General features: G+C 41.9%; 2 protein-coding genes across 2 annotated transcripts; both read left to right on the forward strand.

The window, feature by feature from the left end:
• The first annotated feature begins 1,545 nt into the window (after positions 1-1,545).
• On the forward strand, positions 1,546-2,493 carry OR5AZ4 (olfactory receptor family 5 subfamily AZ member 4). The gene is given in 1 exon segment (NM_001391337.1): positions 1,546-2,493. A coding segment is annotated over 1 exon segment (948 nt).
• Positions 2,494-16,850: 14,357 nt separating this feature from the next.
• OR5AZ1 (olfactory receptor family 5 subfamily AZ member 1) lies at positions 16,851-17,783 on the forward strand. The gene has a single exon (XM_070230425.1). The coding sequence runs from the start codon at positions 16,851-16,853 to the stop codon at positions 17,781-17,783; it is 933 nt and encodes a 310-aa protein (XP_070086526.1).
• Positions 17,784-18,119: the final 336 nt, after the last annotated feature.

Genomic DNA, 18,119 nt, shown 5'->3' on the forward strand with positions numbered 1-18,119 from the left:
TGTTCTATTTCTGTAAAGAAGGTCCTTGGGATTCTGATTGGGATTGTGTTGAATCTGTAGATTGCTTTAGGTAGTATGGAGATTTTAACTATGTTTATTCTTCCAATCCATGTGCATGGAATCTGTTTCCATCTCTTTATGTCGTCATAAATTTCTTTCAGGAAAGTCTTGTAGTTTTCATTGTATAGGTCTTTCACTTCCTTGGTTAAATTTATTCCAAGATATTTTGTTCTTTTTGTTGCAATTTTGAATGGGATTCTGTTCTTGAGTTCTCTTTCTGTCACGTCCTTATTAGAATACAGAAATGCTACTGATTTACGTAAATTGGTTTTGTATCCTGCAACTTTGCCGTAGTTGTTGATTATTTCTAATAGTTTTCCAATGGATTCTTTGGGGCTTTCTATATATAAGATCATGTCATCTGCAAACAGTGCGAGTTTCACTTCTTCCTTGCCTATTTGGATTCCTTTTATTTCTTTTTCCTGCCAAATTGATCTGGCCAAAACCTCCAGTACTATGTTGAATAAGAGTGGTGAGAGTGGACACCCTTGTCTAGTTCCTGTTCTCAGAGGGATGGCTTTCAATTTTTCCCCTTTGAGTATGACGTTGGTTGTGGGTTTGTATGGCCTTTATTATATTAGGTACTTTCCGTCTATACCCATTTTATTGAGAGTTTTTATCACAAATGGATGTTGGATCTTGTTGAATGCTTTCTCTGCGTCTATTGAGAGGATCATGTGGTTTTTGTTTCTCATTTTGTTAATGTGGTGTATCACGTTGATTGACTTGTAGATGTTGAATCATTTGTGTCCCTCGTATAAATCCCACTTGATCATGGTGTATGATCTTTTAAATGTATTGCTGTATTTGGTTTGCCAAATTTTGCTGAGAATTTTTGCATCTATGTTCATCTGTGATATTGGTATGTAGTTTTCCTTTTTTGTGTTTTCCTTGTTTGGTTTTGGGATCAGAGTGCGTTGACTTCTTAGAATGTGTTAGGAAGTGCTCCATCTTCCTCGATTTTCTGGAATATTTTGAGAAGGATAGGCATTATGCATGGGCATTTTTTATTGTTAAAATATAGTGCCATTAATTCAACTACAGGAATATCTATTAAATTCAGGGGAGAGAGGAAGGGGACAGATCTCTAAGCTGGGCTTGGAGAGACTAAAGGACATTCCAAGAGTAAAATATAGAATATTGAAAGGCAAAGACATTTGCAATAATGTGGTGTGTTTGTAGAAGTAAGTTGTTTAGAATTTCTGAGGATAAACTGAGAGCAGGGTAGCATGGAGGTATTTCATAGGGATGTCTGGCAGGCTAAAGAATTTAGACATTATCCTAGGGTTACAGGGAAACTTTAACATATTAGCGTGAGTGTGACATGATGGGATTGATATGGGATTCAGAGAGCAGTCTGCCACTCAGAGACAGATGCAGGTTTTCAGCTTTAGAAGATGAAAAAGGCTAGCTCTTTGATGAGAATGTTAACGTTCTTGTTTCTCCTCCTATTGTTCACTGTCATGTGGGAAACACACCAGTGAGATGGAATTGGGGCAGAATCACACCCCAGTGACGAGATTCATCCTGCTGGGCCTCACAGACCACCCAGATGAAAAACAACTCCTCTTTGCCATCTTCCTGCTGATCTACTCCATGACTCTGGTGGGCAACCTCGGCATGATAGACATGATCCGTGCCAGCTCCACACTGCACACCCCCATGTACTTCTTCCTGAGTGTGCTCTCCTTCCTTGACATCTGCAATTCCTCTGTGTTTACTCCCAGGTTGCTGATCAGCTTCCTCTCCACTGACCAGACCATCTCCTTTGCAGGTTGTGTGACCCAGATGGCCCTCATGACCCTCCATGGCACAGGGGAGTGTCTGCTCCTGGCCATCATGGCATATGACAGATTTGTAGCCATCTGCCATCCTCTCCTTTACCACATCATCATGTCCAAGCGCTTGTGTGTCCAGCTAGTGATGGTCACCTATGTTATGGGGGTGTTTATTGCAGCTCTGCAGACAGGGAATGCCTTCATCTTGCCCTACTGTGGTCCCAATGTCATTGATCACTACTCCTGTGACATCCCCCCCGTGCTCCAACTGGCCTGCTCAGACACCACGGTGGCCAATATCATCCTGCTCTTCTTTTCTGCCTTGGTCACTGTCCCCACAATCTCAGTGATCTTGGTCTCTTATGCCTACATCCTGGTCACAATCTATAAGATGAGGTCCCTGGAGGCCCAGCGCAAGGCCTTCTCCACCTGTGCCTCCCACCTCGCTGCCCTCTCCCTCTTCTATGTTCCTGTGTTCCTTGTATATGTCCAACCCAACCCTGAAAGTTCTTCAGCCTCTAACAAGATCCTCTCTGTGTTCTACACCATTGTGATCCCCATGCTGAACCCCTTGGTGTACAGCCTAAGGAATAAAGATGTCAAGGCCGCTGTTCAACTTAGGGTTCTTAACTTCAGCAGACAAGGAATTTGTTAGGAAGTTATCTGGCAGCTCATTAAATAGACTACTAGAGAACCCAGCCAAGACAGGAACCAAGAAAGGTGAAGCACAGCTAAGAACCTGCCACAAGAATGGTCTGTACAGAGTGCCACCATAGGGAGTACCACCTCTGGGCATTCTCTGTTGTGACAGCTGGCACTGCTGTCCCTGCACTTTCACCACTGCTAAGCTTTTGGACAAAACCACCTACACTAGCCACTGCACTACCCTCTGTAGCATCCAATCATATATCATTTCTAACAGATCTTAAACCTTTTCATCATTCCCTGAAATTAAAGTCATAGGCAGGAGCATTCACCTGTTGGGTAGCACAAATATTCTACATCCATTAACATACTACATCCAGCATGGATATCTTACAAGCACTGATATCCTACATCCACACTTCTATCTTTCAGAGCATTGGGATGTGGAAATGCAATCTTCTCTCACTTCAGAAGAAGGAGCTAGATTCTATCTTCCTCCTGTCTTGAAAGTTTCCAGATATAGAAAGGATCATTGCATGCCCAACAGTGAAAATGACATATGTCAACCAGAGAAACCTTCCCTACAGGGTTCTATGGGGAATGTTGTCCTTCTGAATACATGATATTGGAGAAATGGTCCATGTGGTGTTTGAGTGTAGAAAAGAAATAGTGGTCACTTGACTTTGTGGGAGAGAATGGAGCCTCGAGTATAGAAACCTCCACTACAATTAGCTGGGGACCAGAATATTCTCTACAGCAATAGTGAGCTATCATTTCTATATAAATGGCCAAATTAAACAAAATTAAATGCTGAAAGGCCTATTATTTTTTTCAGTCAAAATCAAATTACCTTTATGCCGTTAGACAAAACCTTCCCTTATTGTAATAGAAATCAATCTTACTAATTTAAGAGAGGAAAAAGGGAAGTGGAATTTATTATGAAACACAGATGTCAGTGAAGTTCAATATATTTTTGAGATTCAAATAAAATTGGCTTGAACCCTGTTCCATGTGTGGTAGAATCCCAAGATCCCTACCAACCTGTCTGCGGAATGTGAAGCATTAGGGGTGGGCTGTAAATGGCTTATATTTTACCTGATTACCTCTAGCTTCAGGTTCCTAAATCCACTGAATTTCTTTAGCTTATGAATCATCAGGGGAGGGGGAAAAGCATGGGGCTAGGAATGTGGACAGTATAAAATGGGGAAGAGAGAAAAACAAAACCTATCGCAGGTCCTGTGGGGAGGGAAAAAGAGGAGGTTTAGGCAGATTGGGTTGAGACACCACAGCTGGACTTGAGCCCAGTGAAGAAGAGAAGCAATTGCATCACTACCAGACAAAAGCTCTGTGTTCACCTGTTACTCCACAGATGTCAAAGTGAAATAACACTTTCTCAGAAAATTAAATAATCCATGGTGAACTTGTTGATCAACGCTTAATGATGATATCAAAATCATCTCCTGGCTTTATTTACAGGTTTGAGGTCTTTTTTCTTAACATGACCTATTAGTCGGTGTTCTCCAGGGAAATAGAACCAATAGGATATATAGAGAGATATAGAGATAGATAGTGTGTGTGTATACATACATATGCATATATATATATAGAGAGAGAGAGAGAGAGACAGAGAGAGAGAGCCAGAGAGAGAGAGAGAGAGATTATAGAATCTGCCATCTGCAAGCTAAAGAACCAGGACAGTCAGTGATATAATTCAGTCTGAATACAATGGCTTGAAAACTGGAGGATCAATTGTGTAAATCCTGGCAGGAGTCTGAAGCCTTGAGAACCAGAAGCACTGGTGTCCGAGGGCAGGAGAAGATGTGTGCTTTCACCAGTAGAATACACAGAAGTGACAACATTCTAGTTCCAGGCCTAGCCTTAAACAGGACTGTTGGTTTCTACTTCCTCCATCTTGGGAACCTGCTCTGAGACCACTATGCTGTGAAGAAGCCCAGCTTGCCATGTGGAAAGGCCACAAAGAAAAGCACTAAGCGCCAGACATTGAATACGGCCTCCTTTGCATTCCAGGACTGCCCAGTTACCAATTGCATAAAGCTGAGTGAGTCAGTCTACACCATACAGAGGAGAAGAACAATTTATCCCAAGCCATGCCTGAACTCCTAACCCATAGAATTGTGAGAAATAACAAATTGTTGTAGTTTTAAGATACTACAAGTTAGGGAGTTTTCTCATGTGGCAAGAGATAACCAAAATAACCCCTAATGGATCCTCCTTGAATTATTTTGAATTTAATCCCCAAAACTTGTGGGGTCCTCTGTGGTGGCTTCATTAGGCTTAGTTTCCATGCCTGTGCAGTCTTGTCCAGTCTCACTATCATTTTTCCTTAGGGAGACACCACATCCTTGAGGTTCAGAGCATGGGCTTTGGAGACACCCAGACATAGGACTGGATTCCAGCTCTGTCACATAAAGCTGTGTGACCTTGGTCTCTTTATCTGAAAAACAGACATGAGAATATTAATTACCTTGTAAGGTGGTTTGTGAAGATTAGAATAGATTTAATGCCTACAAAATTCTCAGAATGGCGCCAGGTTCTAATTAGCATTCAGCACACATTAGCTGTTGTTAATAGTTGTCCTTATACTGAATAGTTTCTCTAACCTGTGTTAGTCTATTCTTTTATCTCCCTTATTATTTCTATCCAGTGGAGAAAGTTTAGTGAAGCCACAAATCACAAACCAATGAGGGTGGCAGGATCTACCATCAAAGAACCATAGTTCTCCATGAAGAGAAACTCCAAGGCCTGGAGAAAAATGGTGAGATGTATGGCCTTTCTAAGTCTCTCATTCTACCATGCTAGTCCCTCATTTCCTTTTCCCCAGGCCCCGTAGTCACTGAGAAATCACATGCTCCTAAATACAGCCAAGACCTATTAGGTAATAAAGCTACCTACTGGCCTACCCAACCATGCTCTCAAATTTAATTATTTTTCTTTCCCCATGAACTAGAAATGCTGGGACAGAAAAATCTAAATACACAAGAACATATGATGAAACAGAAGTTACATGGGTTATGGAATCAGACACGACTAACTTCTAAATCTGGTTTTGCAACATACAATCTGTCATAATTTGTAAACAAGAAAGTAGTGTGAAGATTAAATACTTATATGGTAAAAAATCCTAGCGTATACATGGCTTAGAGTAGATGCTCATTTGATACTAGTTTCTCCACTTCTTCTAGCTTGAGTCATTCTGGGCATTAAAAGGGCATTGGCTGCTGGTATCGGTGATGCAATCATGCAGAATGATATCATCTTTCCCTTCTGTTGCCCCAGCATGATTAATCACTATTTCTATGACCTCTGCTCCTCTGCCTAAGCTCCAACTTACCTGTGCTGACATTGCCAAGGTTAAGGCCATCCTTGTCCTTTGTTCTGATTATCCTCTTCACCATGGCCATACCATTTTGAAATAGCCTAATCTGTCTGATTATCCTCTTCACCATCACTGTCAGCTTGGTCACCTTTAGAAGGATGCATTCCCTGAAAGATCAAAGGAAAGCTCTTCCCATCTATGCCTTTCATCTGACCATCATCTCCCTCGTCTACCATTGTGTTCATATATGTTCAGCCAAGCTCTCACAGTCTCAAGGTGATGGACCAAACTCTGCAGTCCTGTAGGAGGGTAGAGCTAGGATGAGTTATCAGACCCTGGAGAGTAGAGTGGTGACTCTAAAAAAGGACGAGCCGAGGGCCAAAGACCAGAAGAAGAAAGCTTTGATTTCAAAACCTTGGTCTAGGTAAGAAAGGCATTATATTTGGGCTTCTGTATTTATTGCATCATGTTTAACACCAAAAGTCTAGTTTCCATCTGTCACCATACATATAATGATGTACACTTGAAATTTATACAGTGTTATAAACCAATGTGACCTCAATAAAATAATTTTTAAAAAATAAGGAAAGCATCATCATGAATGAATTCAGGGTCAGACATGAAGTTAGATGACAGGTGATGCCCTTGGGGGCAAGAGAAACATTGGATTCCTGTCCTTGAGGCCCCTGGAAGTCAAAACTGGTTCATGAAGAGCCAGACTCAAGAGTGAAGGGGTCTTTCCAGATCCCTCCAGCCTCCTAATTATACACAAATTTGTTTAGAGTTAAACATCTTTGAAGACCCCTCCTCTTGTATCCTGGTGCCTGACGTGGACCTCTCTTCTACATCTCTATTGCCCTGGATAAAAGACAATGGCCAAAGAGAACTTCATAGCCTGCAGTGAAGTATACTCTTTTCCAACACCTGTTTCCTCACCAGTCCTTGTTTTTCCATGAGCTCTCCACTCCCAGGAACAGCATGCAGACACAAGAACATTTGTCACTGGGGCAGTGCTGAATTATTCCTACAGAGTTACATTCCTACAGACTCTGCTCACCATTGTTATCTGACTGTGTATCTTGCCTCCCCACATAAACTGCAGGCCGGAAACAGGAACCAAACCTCATTCTTCATTTCACCCCCCACTGAATCTAGCACAGTGCTTGGTACTTAATCAGAGGTTAAGGCATATTTATTTATATATATTTCACCTCTTCTTCTTTGGATTTTAGGCAGCAGATGATAAAAAGAATATCAGTTGTTGTTACACTATAAGGTTCAGGACTTTAATGAAACACTACTGCTCCCTGAATAGCTAATATTTATTGAACATACATTATGTGCCGGGCGTTTTGGCAGGCACATCGTACACACTATTTCATTTAATCCTCATAAGAGTTCTATGAGTAGGTTATGCCTTTTCCTCATATGCCATATATGAGGAAACTAAGAGTCCAAGGTCATCTACAGGTCATAATTGGTAGAGCCAGGTCCAGCTCATTCCAAAGCCTATGCTCTACTCTAGTGCTTAAAACCCCTAGGGTTTTTGTAGAAAATGATGCAACAAGTTTATATTTCTATTATTTCCAAGAATGACAAAGAGTTGCTGCCATGATTTCTACCAGGGCCCAGCTTCTATTAACGCCTCAGAGTCTTGATTTCTACCAGGAGTTTTCAGTTTCTTCAGAGCATGTGAAGAGAAGCTTGGAAAAGGACAAATAAAATGGGATGGAAGGGTCAGAGAGAATTAGGAAATGAAAGGCCCTTGGTGCCTCTGCCTTGGCCCTTCCCCTCTTGCCAGAAAAGAAAGGCCCCAACTAGCTAAAACAGTTACCTTTTCCTCCATCCTTTCCTGTGTTCCATCTTAATGCTAGCATGGAGTTTTCTTTGTGAGTCACAGCAAATAATGAAACCACTTTGTCTTCTCAGGCAAGTCCAGGCTGGTTTCAAGAGGACAAGCAGTCATTCAGTTTGGTTGAGTAAAAAACTTGAGGCTTGGAGAAGAAGTGATGTTTCTTAAAGTAGCCCAACTTTAGCACCTCTCGCCAAAATAAAAAAGGGTCTATTGTCCCAGAATCTCAATTTTTCCTGGTGAAAAAGGAGATATTTAGAAAAGGTGATCTATATAAGGTATCTTCCAGTCCTGATGCTCACATGAACTCTGAACCCTCTTGGCAGTACGAATGAGCCTATATACTGATAAAAGATATACTGATGAGAGAAACTCCATTAGCGTGCTTTTCTTCTTGATTATCATCATTAGAGAAATAAAAATGGCCAAAGTAAAAATCAAAATGTCTTCAAAAAAAAAAAAAAAAAGAAAAAACAGGAAGCAAAATGTCCTCAAATAACCCTGGGGAAAGAAAGAATAGATTGTCAGCCAATAACTCTTCAAACGACCACCAGAAATCCTGTTGCTCAACCAAAGCTAACTTTACTAGACCTACTGTAATGCTGTAATAAGAAAGAATACAGAATCTTAGTAGTGTCTCAAAAAGAGGAAATCAATGGAAGATATTTACAGAGTTTGGGGGTCTGGACTCAAGCTGTTTAAGGTGGATCTTTCAAGCCAAGATGCAGATCAGGATGGGACAAAATTTAGGTCATTTTGGTTTGGGATTGGCAGATGTAGATAGGGAAGGACCTGAAAACAAACTTTGATAAGTAAACTATTGTTTGTTGAGAAAATGGTTTGCCCAGGTGAATAATCTATTGTCCCGATAGGGGAGTTGTTTGCCCAGAGGAGCAAGCTATTTGTTCAAATAAATTGACTTGCAGGAATTTCATGAAGCAATGAGTGAAGTTATTTATTGGTTTACAGTCATATCTTCCTAGGCCTGAATTTCCTGGAACAATTAGTTGTCATGTTACCACAGGTAGTCTCCGTTCTCAGTCCCTATAGTTAAGCCATGTGGGTATAGATGATTGCCCTTCTCAAATTCAACTTACTATTTTAAAAAACCAGTATGAGATACTATTCTATTCCCATGGAAACAGAACTTTACTTTACTTCCTCCCTCCAATGACATTCTACTTGGGCTATGATGCTGCATGTTTCTCCCGCCCTGCCCCACAGAGTGAGCAGACGCAGTTAGCAGAGAAAGTTTCAGCTGGAGAAGAGCTCATTGCCACATGTAGATAGTCTATCTGTGCCCTGGATGGTTAATGAATCATCAACTTTCATCCAAAAGAACAGCAGTACAGTAGTATGGCAGTACTGGGTAATTTAAGGAAATATTTTTTATTTAGAATGACCAAGTCTCCAGCCCCAGATTTCACTGGCTGTATCTAACTCTTGGCAAGCACTTTCCCTCTCTGGACCACTTTTCCCACTCCCAAACATCTTGAACTAGATGTTCCCTGAGGATCCTTTCAACTCCAGCTTTCTGAGATTTTTTCACTTGGCCCTTCTTATGTATATCTACCTTTGATCAAAAAAATATGTGAATGGGGCCAGCTCCATGGCTGAGTGGTTAAGTTCCCACACTTCGCTTAAGTGGCCGAGGCTTCCGCCGGTTTGGATCCTGGGCACAGACATGGCACCACTCGTCAAGCCATGCTGAGGCAGCATCCCACATGCCACAACTAGAAGGACCCACAACTAAAAATATACAACTATGTACCGGGGGGTCTTTGGGGAGAAAAAGGAAAAATAAAATCTTAAAAAAAAAAAAAAGATGTGAAGACAATAAAGGGCATCCATTTGGCTGCTTGTGTAGTCCTTACACAGGTTTCCCTGTTGGGATTTTCTTCAAAAGCATATCATCTAAGACCACGGACATACAATACTCAGAACAGAACTACCATGATATCATATACAAGCAAGTATAAAGGCTCATAGCAGGTTATTGTCTTTCCCATTTATCATCAAGTAACAAGAAAGCATAGATTTTTGGTTCTGTGTCTCTCCACTTCCTGGAGGATCCTGCCAGCTGTCACAATTGGTATATAAGAAATCAATATTTTGGGGGCCAGCCCAGTGGCACAGCAGTTAAGTTCACAAGTTCTGCTTTAGCGGGCCAGGGTTCACTGGTTGGGATCCTGGGTGCAGGCGTGGCACTGCTTGGCACGCCATGCTGTGGTAGGCATCCCACATATAAGGTAGAGGAAGATAGGCATGGATGTTAGCTCAGGGCCAGTATTCCTCAGCAAAAAGAGGAGGATTGGCAGCAGTTAGCTCAGAGCTAATCTTCTTCTGCTTCAAAAAAAAGAAATCAATATTTTACTTCTGAGTGAGCTTTTCATGAAAGAATTGCTGATCAGTGTACCTAAGGAGAGAGAAAGAGACTGCTCCCAAGTAACAGCAGGTTTATTGACTAGTTGTGCTTGCTTACTAACAAGTAAGTTAGTTTGGCAGAGCTTGTAAGTTTGGAAGTTTTTGGTCCAAGCCTTTCTTTCATTGCAACACATCACCTGTGAATCAGGTTTGCAAGAAGAAGGTTACAGAACCTGCCACTAACAACTAGAACCTTCTCATATTAAAAAGTAAATAAAATGAAGGCCTTAGGTCAGTAAGCTAGACACAGGCTCAGTAAGTAAGAAGAAGCCATTCTTCAGAGGAGACAGGAAGGAGCCCTATCTGCAAGTCATGGATGAACTGAGTTAGGATAGATAAAATAGTACAGGGGCCATATCCAAGAAAAGAAGTTTGCCCTTGATGAATATATCAAGCAGTTAAAACTGCTGTATTAACAAACAACATGTAAATCTCATTGTTTTGCAAGAGCAATCAGTTTATTTCTCACTCATGTTTACATCCATTGTGACTCAGTGGTGAGTCTGCTCCTTTTCAGTCCAAGACAGGCTGATATAAGAGAAAGCCCTGTATCTTGAACATGACTGGTGACCCAGCAGGCAGGAAACAGGGGAGGTAGGGGACCACGAGGTGGCTTCTAGATTTCTATGCTCAGAATGGCACAAACCACTTCCATTCATACTCTCAGGGCCAAACCCAGTCATGTGGCTAAGCTTCATTTATATGAGAAAAGAGAATGGATAAGAATTCTTATCTGAGAGTCACATGGAGGAGCATTGACATCATAATAAAATCTACCACAAAGAGGCTGAAGGGGGCTGTTGCACGTTCATAAGTAGGGAATTGGCACAATGAAGGGGGAAATTGTGAGAAAGATGTGTCAGACAACTTGTGCAGGTTGGAACTCAGTGGGGAAGGTCAGAGGACACAGCCTTGTTTCACTTCTACCAGTGAGATTCATCAGGTCTCTCCCAAGTGAATAAACCCCCTCTCACCTGCAGGAAACCTGGGCAATCAAGTCTCTCATCTGCTGAGGCTCTCTCCCTGATCAGTAGTCTAGGGACTGAATTTCTTTCACACAAACAAGTCATTTGCCTCACAAGGCCCTTAACTTTGCATGGTGATGTCCCCCGAGATTATGAAACCCAAAGTGACAGGCACCCCAAGGAGAAAGCCAATTTCTTCCTTCCCAGCCTGGAAAAAGTCTCTCTACACCCTGTTCTCATTGGGCTTGGTTCTCTACCCTATACCTTGAGGTGTCTGTTAGAGAGTTAATTGTAAGAGTGAAGAGTTGAAAATTCCTTATTGTTAACCAATGGGAAAGAGTTAAGTAAATAATGGTACACATACACAGCAAAATAACATGCAGACATTAAATACAAGGATGTAGGCTATTATTTATTGATTGATACGGAAAAATGTCCACGGCATCTTGCTGAGTGGGAAAGTAAATAACAGCATAGCTTACATAGTATGATTCTGTTTATGGAAAATTATAGAACACTCACCAACTCGCATCTTCTGCGATGGTGGGATTTCAGATTATACTTTCTTCTTGGTTCTTTTCTGTGTTGGTTAAATTTTTTACAATGTTTAGTATGTGTTATTTTTTTCAAAGACAATAAAACTATTTTGGAGAGGAAAAGAATTATGTTTTTTTGTGGTGGAGAGATGTGTTTTCAGTATTGTTAAATGAATAAAACAATTATGATATAATTCTAGTATTGTGTGTCTGTGTGTATATATATATATCTCAAAAAAATACAATCAAGCATATTTCCCAGGGATATTCTGATGACAAAAGGAAATAAGAATTGGGGAAATCACATCTAGACCCTCCAAGGCCAAGCGTATGTTGCTATTATTAGCACTTTCAGTCACTTCCTGTGAGACCTAAGGATTATGCTGACATGTTCCCCAGTGTACATCTTGGCCTTGAGAGACTTTTGAGTCTCAACAACCTGAAAATAGAGGTCTGCAAGGCACAAACACTATAAATAAAGAAGGTCTGTCCTAACATTTGATGGAGACTCCCTGCTCCTCAGGGGTTCCCAGACAACCCTCACCAAGATCTCTCTAGCATCCCTTAGAGACAAACTCCAGTTCCAGGTCTGCTCTTGGGAGAACTAGTCACAAATTCTCACTGACTCTAGGGGTCAGGATGAAAAAAGCCAGATGAATCTTAAGACAGGAGCCTTCCCAGCAACAAAGAATTTCAAAGCTTTGTTACACTGAGAGATTCTCTTAAGAAGCTGATCAAAGACAATCAATGTAAAGGGAGAGAAACACCCCAAGAGGTCTCCAGCAACAAGGCTCATGGATGGATGGTCTCTGCTCAACCATAGGTAAGTGGGCTGAGGGGCAGAATCCTCTTACCAGTAAGGGCTTAGACTCCTTTGCGCTCCCTTCCCCATAAACCATGCTCAAACTGTTCAAATCTGATCATCATCCCCAGAATTTAGGTAAATAGGAAAAAAAAGGAGAACTCTCAAGCAGTGTGCAGTAAATTTGAAATTAATTTCCATAGGGTTCTGCCCTGGGGCCTCTTGCCCTACTAGCTTTACACTGTATACCAGAGACCTTGGAGTTCACCCTGATAATTGCTCTCCTCTTCACGCTGGCATCTTCAGTCCATTGTCAATTCCAGACATATTTAATCCAAAAATCTCTCAAATCCATTTACCACTGTCTGTCTCTACTACCCCTACTCTACTTTAAGCTGTGAATCCCCCCTGTATGACTTCAATATCCTCCCAACAAATCTTCCCCATCCATTGACCCTCTTCCAATAATTTCTCCACAACTACATTCAGAGTGATATTGTCAAAAAGCAAATATGACTACTTCATCCTCCTAGTGAAAACTCTTTAATTACATCTCACAGAAGACAAATTCCTTAACGTGGTCTAGAGTACTGGATAATCATGTAAGCTCTAGACCCTGACGATCTGAATTCAAGCCCCAGCTCTGCTACATACTAGCTGAGTCTTTCAGCAAGTTCCTTAACTTCTTTGTGCCTTGGTTATCTCTTAAGAAAAATGAAGATTTCAAAAGTACATCTCATAAGGCTGTTGAGAGGATCAAATGCAATTAAAGGTGTTTGGAACATTGCCCGGCACACAGTCGATATACAATAAACATATTCTGAACAACTGAAAACATCCAATGACTCTCAAACCTCCATCTCCTACACAGAACTCCCTCCTAAGTTTCAAAACAGCATACCTACCTACCTCCTGGACCTGTGTACTTGTCTCTCCCAAACTACCACGTCCATCCTTAAACCTGTTACCGTTGGAGAGAATGACACCACTATTCACCCTGTCACCCAAACTGGGAACCTGGATGTCATCCCTGACCCTTCTTCACCCTATACAACCAATTAATGTGTAAGTACTAATAAATCCATCCCCTAAATATTTATCTAATATTTCCAGTTCTTAAACTCTCTGAGGGCAAAGATCTCATCTATGTTGATCACCAGTGTGTCTCCAGTATTAATAACAAAACTTATCTATTTGTGAGTCAATAAAATAACAGTACCTTAGCCAAGACAACTATGATCAGTTACCTAATGTAGCTCCCTGCCTCCTCTCTTTCTTTAAAGTCATTTTTCCAGCTTAGTCTGACCATGTCACCATCCTGCTTAAAATACTTCAACTGCTCCCCACTTATAGGACTCTGCTCTGAAAGCCATCCTCCAGAAGCTGGGAAGCATACCTCCTGGTTAACAATGAGCAGTAGTGGCTAATAAATGTTAATCTCATAAAAGTAAGGAAGAAATAATGCCTGGACTACCCAGGTCTGAAACTCCAGTTTTTTCACACATTTGTTAAAACTCTGTCTATCAAAAGGAAAATAATTTATGGAAACAGCTGAGACTACAAACTACTAATCACTGTATTTTACACCCAAACATCAAGGAATAGACGTTATTGCCAAAAGTGGCAAATTCTCTTGCTGTGCCCAAGGAAAGAGCAGAGCTGTCAGAGAGAGAACAGGAACCCACCCACAGCTCTGTAAGATATCCATGGGAATAGATCTTCAGAAATTCTCAGGGACTCTCCCTTCTTGAGATGGCCTCCACCTTCATAAGCCCCCTCTCTTTTTTCATGTCAGGACACTTCAACATTCTGTCCAAATGCATTTTCATCCACAGCATCCCCTTACCAAAGTCTCAGCAGGGGCACTGGAGGAAGCTGTCCTCCTGCTCTCTCAACCAGGAATCACTACTGTGAATTAAAGTTCCCCCAGTTTCCATAGCACCCAGTGTTATAGCCAATCCCCCACTCAACTCAACCATATTAGTTTGCTGTGGACCTGTGAGCCCATATCAAGGAATTATTGAAGAGAAAGGCCAAGAAGACTGCCCCTGCCAGCTTCCTTCTTGCTTTCTCTCTGCTGAAGCTTTTAAGGACCATAACGAATAGCATCGCTCAGGCTTTTAAGGACCATAATGAACAGCATCACTCTTCTCCATGCAAATTCTGAACCAATTAAGAGAGAAGAGGTAGGAGCAAGGCATATAGCAAAATACCACCCACATCACTGATAGAACTGGGTACGGCAGAGCATGATTCATGCTTGAAGGTAAATGATCTTCTTCAAACTGAACCCAAGAACTAGACAGACTTAATGACTTAGTTTTAAGATCTACATTAGGGAGGAGTAGAGCAGAACCTGTGCAATAGGCAAAGAAGAGGGTGGAGCAGAACTACACACACGCCATGACTTATCCAAAATTCACTGATCACAGAAGGCATCCCTCCTCCAGGAGAAGAGGGAACAGGAGTGTTACTCAATGGATATCCCTTCATAGGGAAGGAATCATCATGAGTAGAAAAGAAACATCCCCACCAGTCCTCTCCACAGATAAAATCTACACATAGTGTTTACATTTCAAGAGACCCAGAATTGTCAACAGATGCTGAAAGCACAAAGCCATATTACTGGATTGAATAGAGGCCACCTATTTCTAGCTATCCTGGGATGCTCTAAAAGAGGCCTTGCCTTATTCCTCCTTTGTTCCAAGCCTCATTAAGATCATACAGAATTCCAAACATTTAATAACGAGTATGTCACCGCCACCGACCAATCAGAACAGACACCCAAACAATCAGAACCAATGCTCGACCAATCAGAAGAGATGTCCGACCTATCAGAGCAGACCCTGGCCGGTATCTCATGTAAGAATGTCCGCTCAGAATAGCAGCCTTGGTTGTTTGAAAACCTAGATAGTGAGCATCCTGAGAGGAAAATTTGGGGGAGCATGACAACAGCAGAGAGAATTTGTATAAATATGACAGTCCCCTCTAGGGAGCTTAAGAAAGTAGGGTTGTGGACTCTCTGCCCTGTGCTTTCTGGTTAGAGATCTCACCTCCAATTCTGCCTTAAGACTTGTGCCCTATGCTGGAGCCCAATGCCACAAATTTGTCACTTCCTACTGCCTTAAGTTGTTTCTAGCTAAAACACAAGACCTTGGCTCTTGGTTATGGTTTTATCAAGCTGAAGCATCCGTATTTACTCTAGCTGCCTGTTCTCCCAAACAATATTTTTCACAGTTACTAGTGAATAACATAGACTTTGTTTTAACTTATTTCTTTTTTTACTTTTTTTCCATAGATTATTAGCTTTGTCAATAGAGAGAGATCAGGAAAGTCCAATCTCCTGACAAATCAGGAGACTTCTGTGAAAGCACAGCAGCCTCAATAGCCAGGAGTAACCCAAACTAGGTGTATAAGTGCCCTCAGGATGCTGTAACAAAGTTCAACAAACTATGTGACTTTAAATAAGAGAAATTTATTCCCTCATGGTTATGGAGGTTAGAAGTTCAAAACCAAGATGTTGGCAGGGCCACACTCCCTATAAGTCCTCTTGTGGAAGATCAGTCCTTGCTTCTTCTAGCTCTGGAAGCCCCAGGCATTCCTTGGCTTGTGGCAGCATGACTCTAATCTCTGCCTCTGTCTTCACATGGCCACCTTCCTTCTGAGTCTGTATATTCATATGGAATTCTTCTCTCTGTCTCCTCATTCTATCTTCTTATAGGGAAATCAGTCATATTGGATGAAGGGCCCACCCTAATACAGTATAACTGCAACTTAACTCGATTACTTCTACAAAGACCCTGTTTCTAAATAAGGTCACATGCACAGGTAGCAGGGGTTAGGACTTCAACATATCTTTTGGGGCGATACAATTCAACCCACAACACTTGGAGAAATGACTGCTGTACTGAGTCACTTTACATTCTCATGATGTTAGGCCTGATTTCCTGAGTCCCTTGCCCTGGATCCAGCACTGTTAGAGCCTTTGGATCCAGATATACTCCAAATTGCTTCTTTCATTTATTTCTTCTCTGAGCCAACACACCAGGCCTCCAGACCCCACTAAAGATTCCAGTTCCCCATGAGACAGGAAACTTGGGAACAAAAAGTGATTATAACTATATAATAAGAATACAATAATTAGAATGGACTGAGTTCTAATCCCACTTTCTTTATGTACTAACTCTCTTACCATGGGGAAGTTGATAATCTCAGTCAATATAAATGGACACAATATTTAAATGAGAAGGTATTATGAAGTTTCAATAGCTGTGTAGGAAATCAGTTAACACATGACTCATAGTAGGTGTTCAATTCATGCCAGTGTCCTCTCCCCAGTTCGCCTCACACTGCGTGCTCTGGGGACATTAAAAGGGCTTCAGACACTGACCCTAGGTCTTCCTCGAGTGTATAAATATGTCTTATTGGGTCTTTTCAGTGACGTTTGCACCATGGGGAAGAATTGCACCCAAGTCACCTGGTTCCTGCTGCTGGGGCTCACAGAGCAGGAGGGGCCAAAGGGCACCCTCTTTGTGTTCTTCTTATTCATCTATTCAGTCACCCTCATGGGCAACCTGGGCATAATTACCCTGATCCACACAGATCCACAGCTCCACACACCCATGTACTTCTTTCTGAGCGTCCTTGCCTTCATAGACTCCTCTTTCTCCACGATAAACACCCCCAGGTTGCTGGAGAGCTTCCTCACCTCAGGCCAGTCCATCTCCTTCAAAGGCTGTGTGGTGCAGATGGCCCTCATGACTCTCCATGGTACTGCTGAGTGTCTGCTCCTGGCCATCATGGCCTATGACCGATTTGTTGCAATCTGCCACCCTCTCCTCTACCACACCATCATGTCTCAACATCTCTGTGTCCAGCTGGTAGTGGTCACCTACGTGGCTTCTGTTGCCATTTCAGGTTTACTGACTTGGTACATCTTCAAGCTGCCCTACTGTGGCCCCAACGTCATTAACCACTATTTCTGTGACATCCCCCCTATGCTTCAACTTGCCTGTGTGGACACTTCTGCAGTTGAAACCATCATCTTCTCATCTTCTGCCCTGATTATCCTCTTTACCATCACCATTATCCTGATGTCCTATGCCTACATCTTTGTGACTATCAGCAGGATACGTTCCCTGGAGGCTCAGAGCAAAGCACTCTCCACCTGTGCCTCCCACCTCACCATCATCTGCCTCTTCTATGGCACCATCACCTTCATGTATGCTCAGCCAAGCTCTCACACTTCCATGGAGCAGAACAAAGTTGTGTCTGTCTTCTACACTGTGGTCATCCCCATGCTGAACCCTCTGATTTACAGCCTGAGGAATAAAGATGTGAAGACTGCTTTAAAGAGGAGATGCCTTGGCAAGCTGTCTGTGTAACCAAGTGTGGAGCATTCTATCCCAAACCATAGCATGCCAGCCACAACATAAACATGGATGGTATTAGCACTTAGATAGAGTGAACTATGTGCCAGCACCATTTTAAAGGCTTTACACACATCAACTCATTTTCTCTTCGGAACAACCATATGAAATTGACACTATTATTATCTCCCAGGAATCTGAGGCACAGAGAGGCTGTAACTGGCCCAAGTTCACACCAATAATAAGAGGCATGGCAGAATTTAAATCCAGGCAGTCTGGCTCCAGAAATCTTATTCTCAACAAACACTTATTCCCTCTTTCTGATGACTGCATCTCACAAGTGGACAATGG

The sequence above is a fragment of the Equus caballus genome, chromosome 12 (genome assembly GCF_041296265.1).
Source record: "Equus caballus isolate H_3958 breed thoroughbred chromosome 12, TB-T2T, whole genome shotgun sequence".
In the NCBI taxonomy this organism is placed as follows: domain Eukaryota; kingdom Metazoa; phylum Chordata; class Mammalia; order Perissodactyla; family Equidae; genus Equus; species Equus caballus.

Bases quoted from the DNA above. Each gene is read 5' to 3' on its own strand.
- OR5AZ1 (XM_070230425.1), top strand. From the start codon at position 16,851: ATGGGGAAGAATTGCACCCAAGTCACCTGGTTCCTGCTGCTGGGGCTC.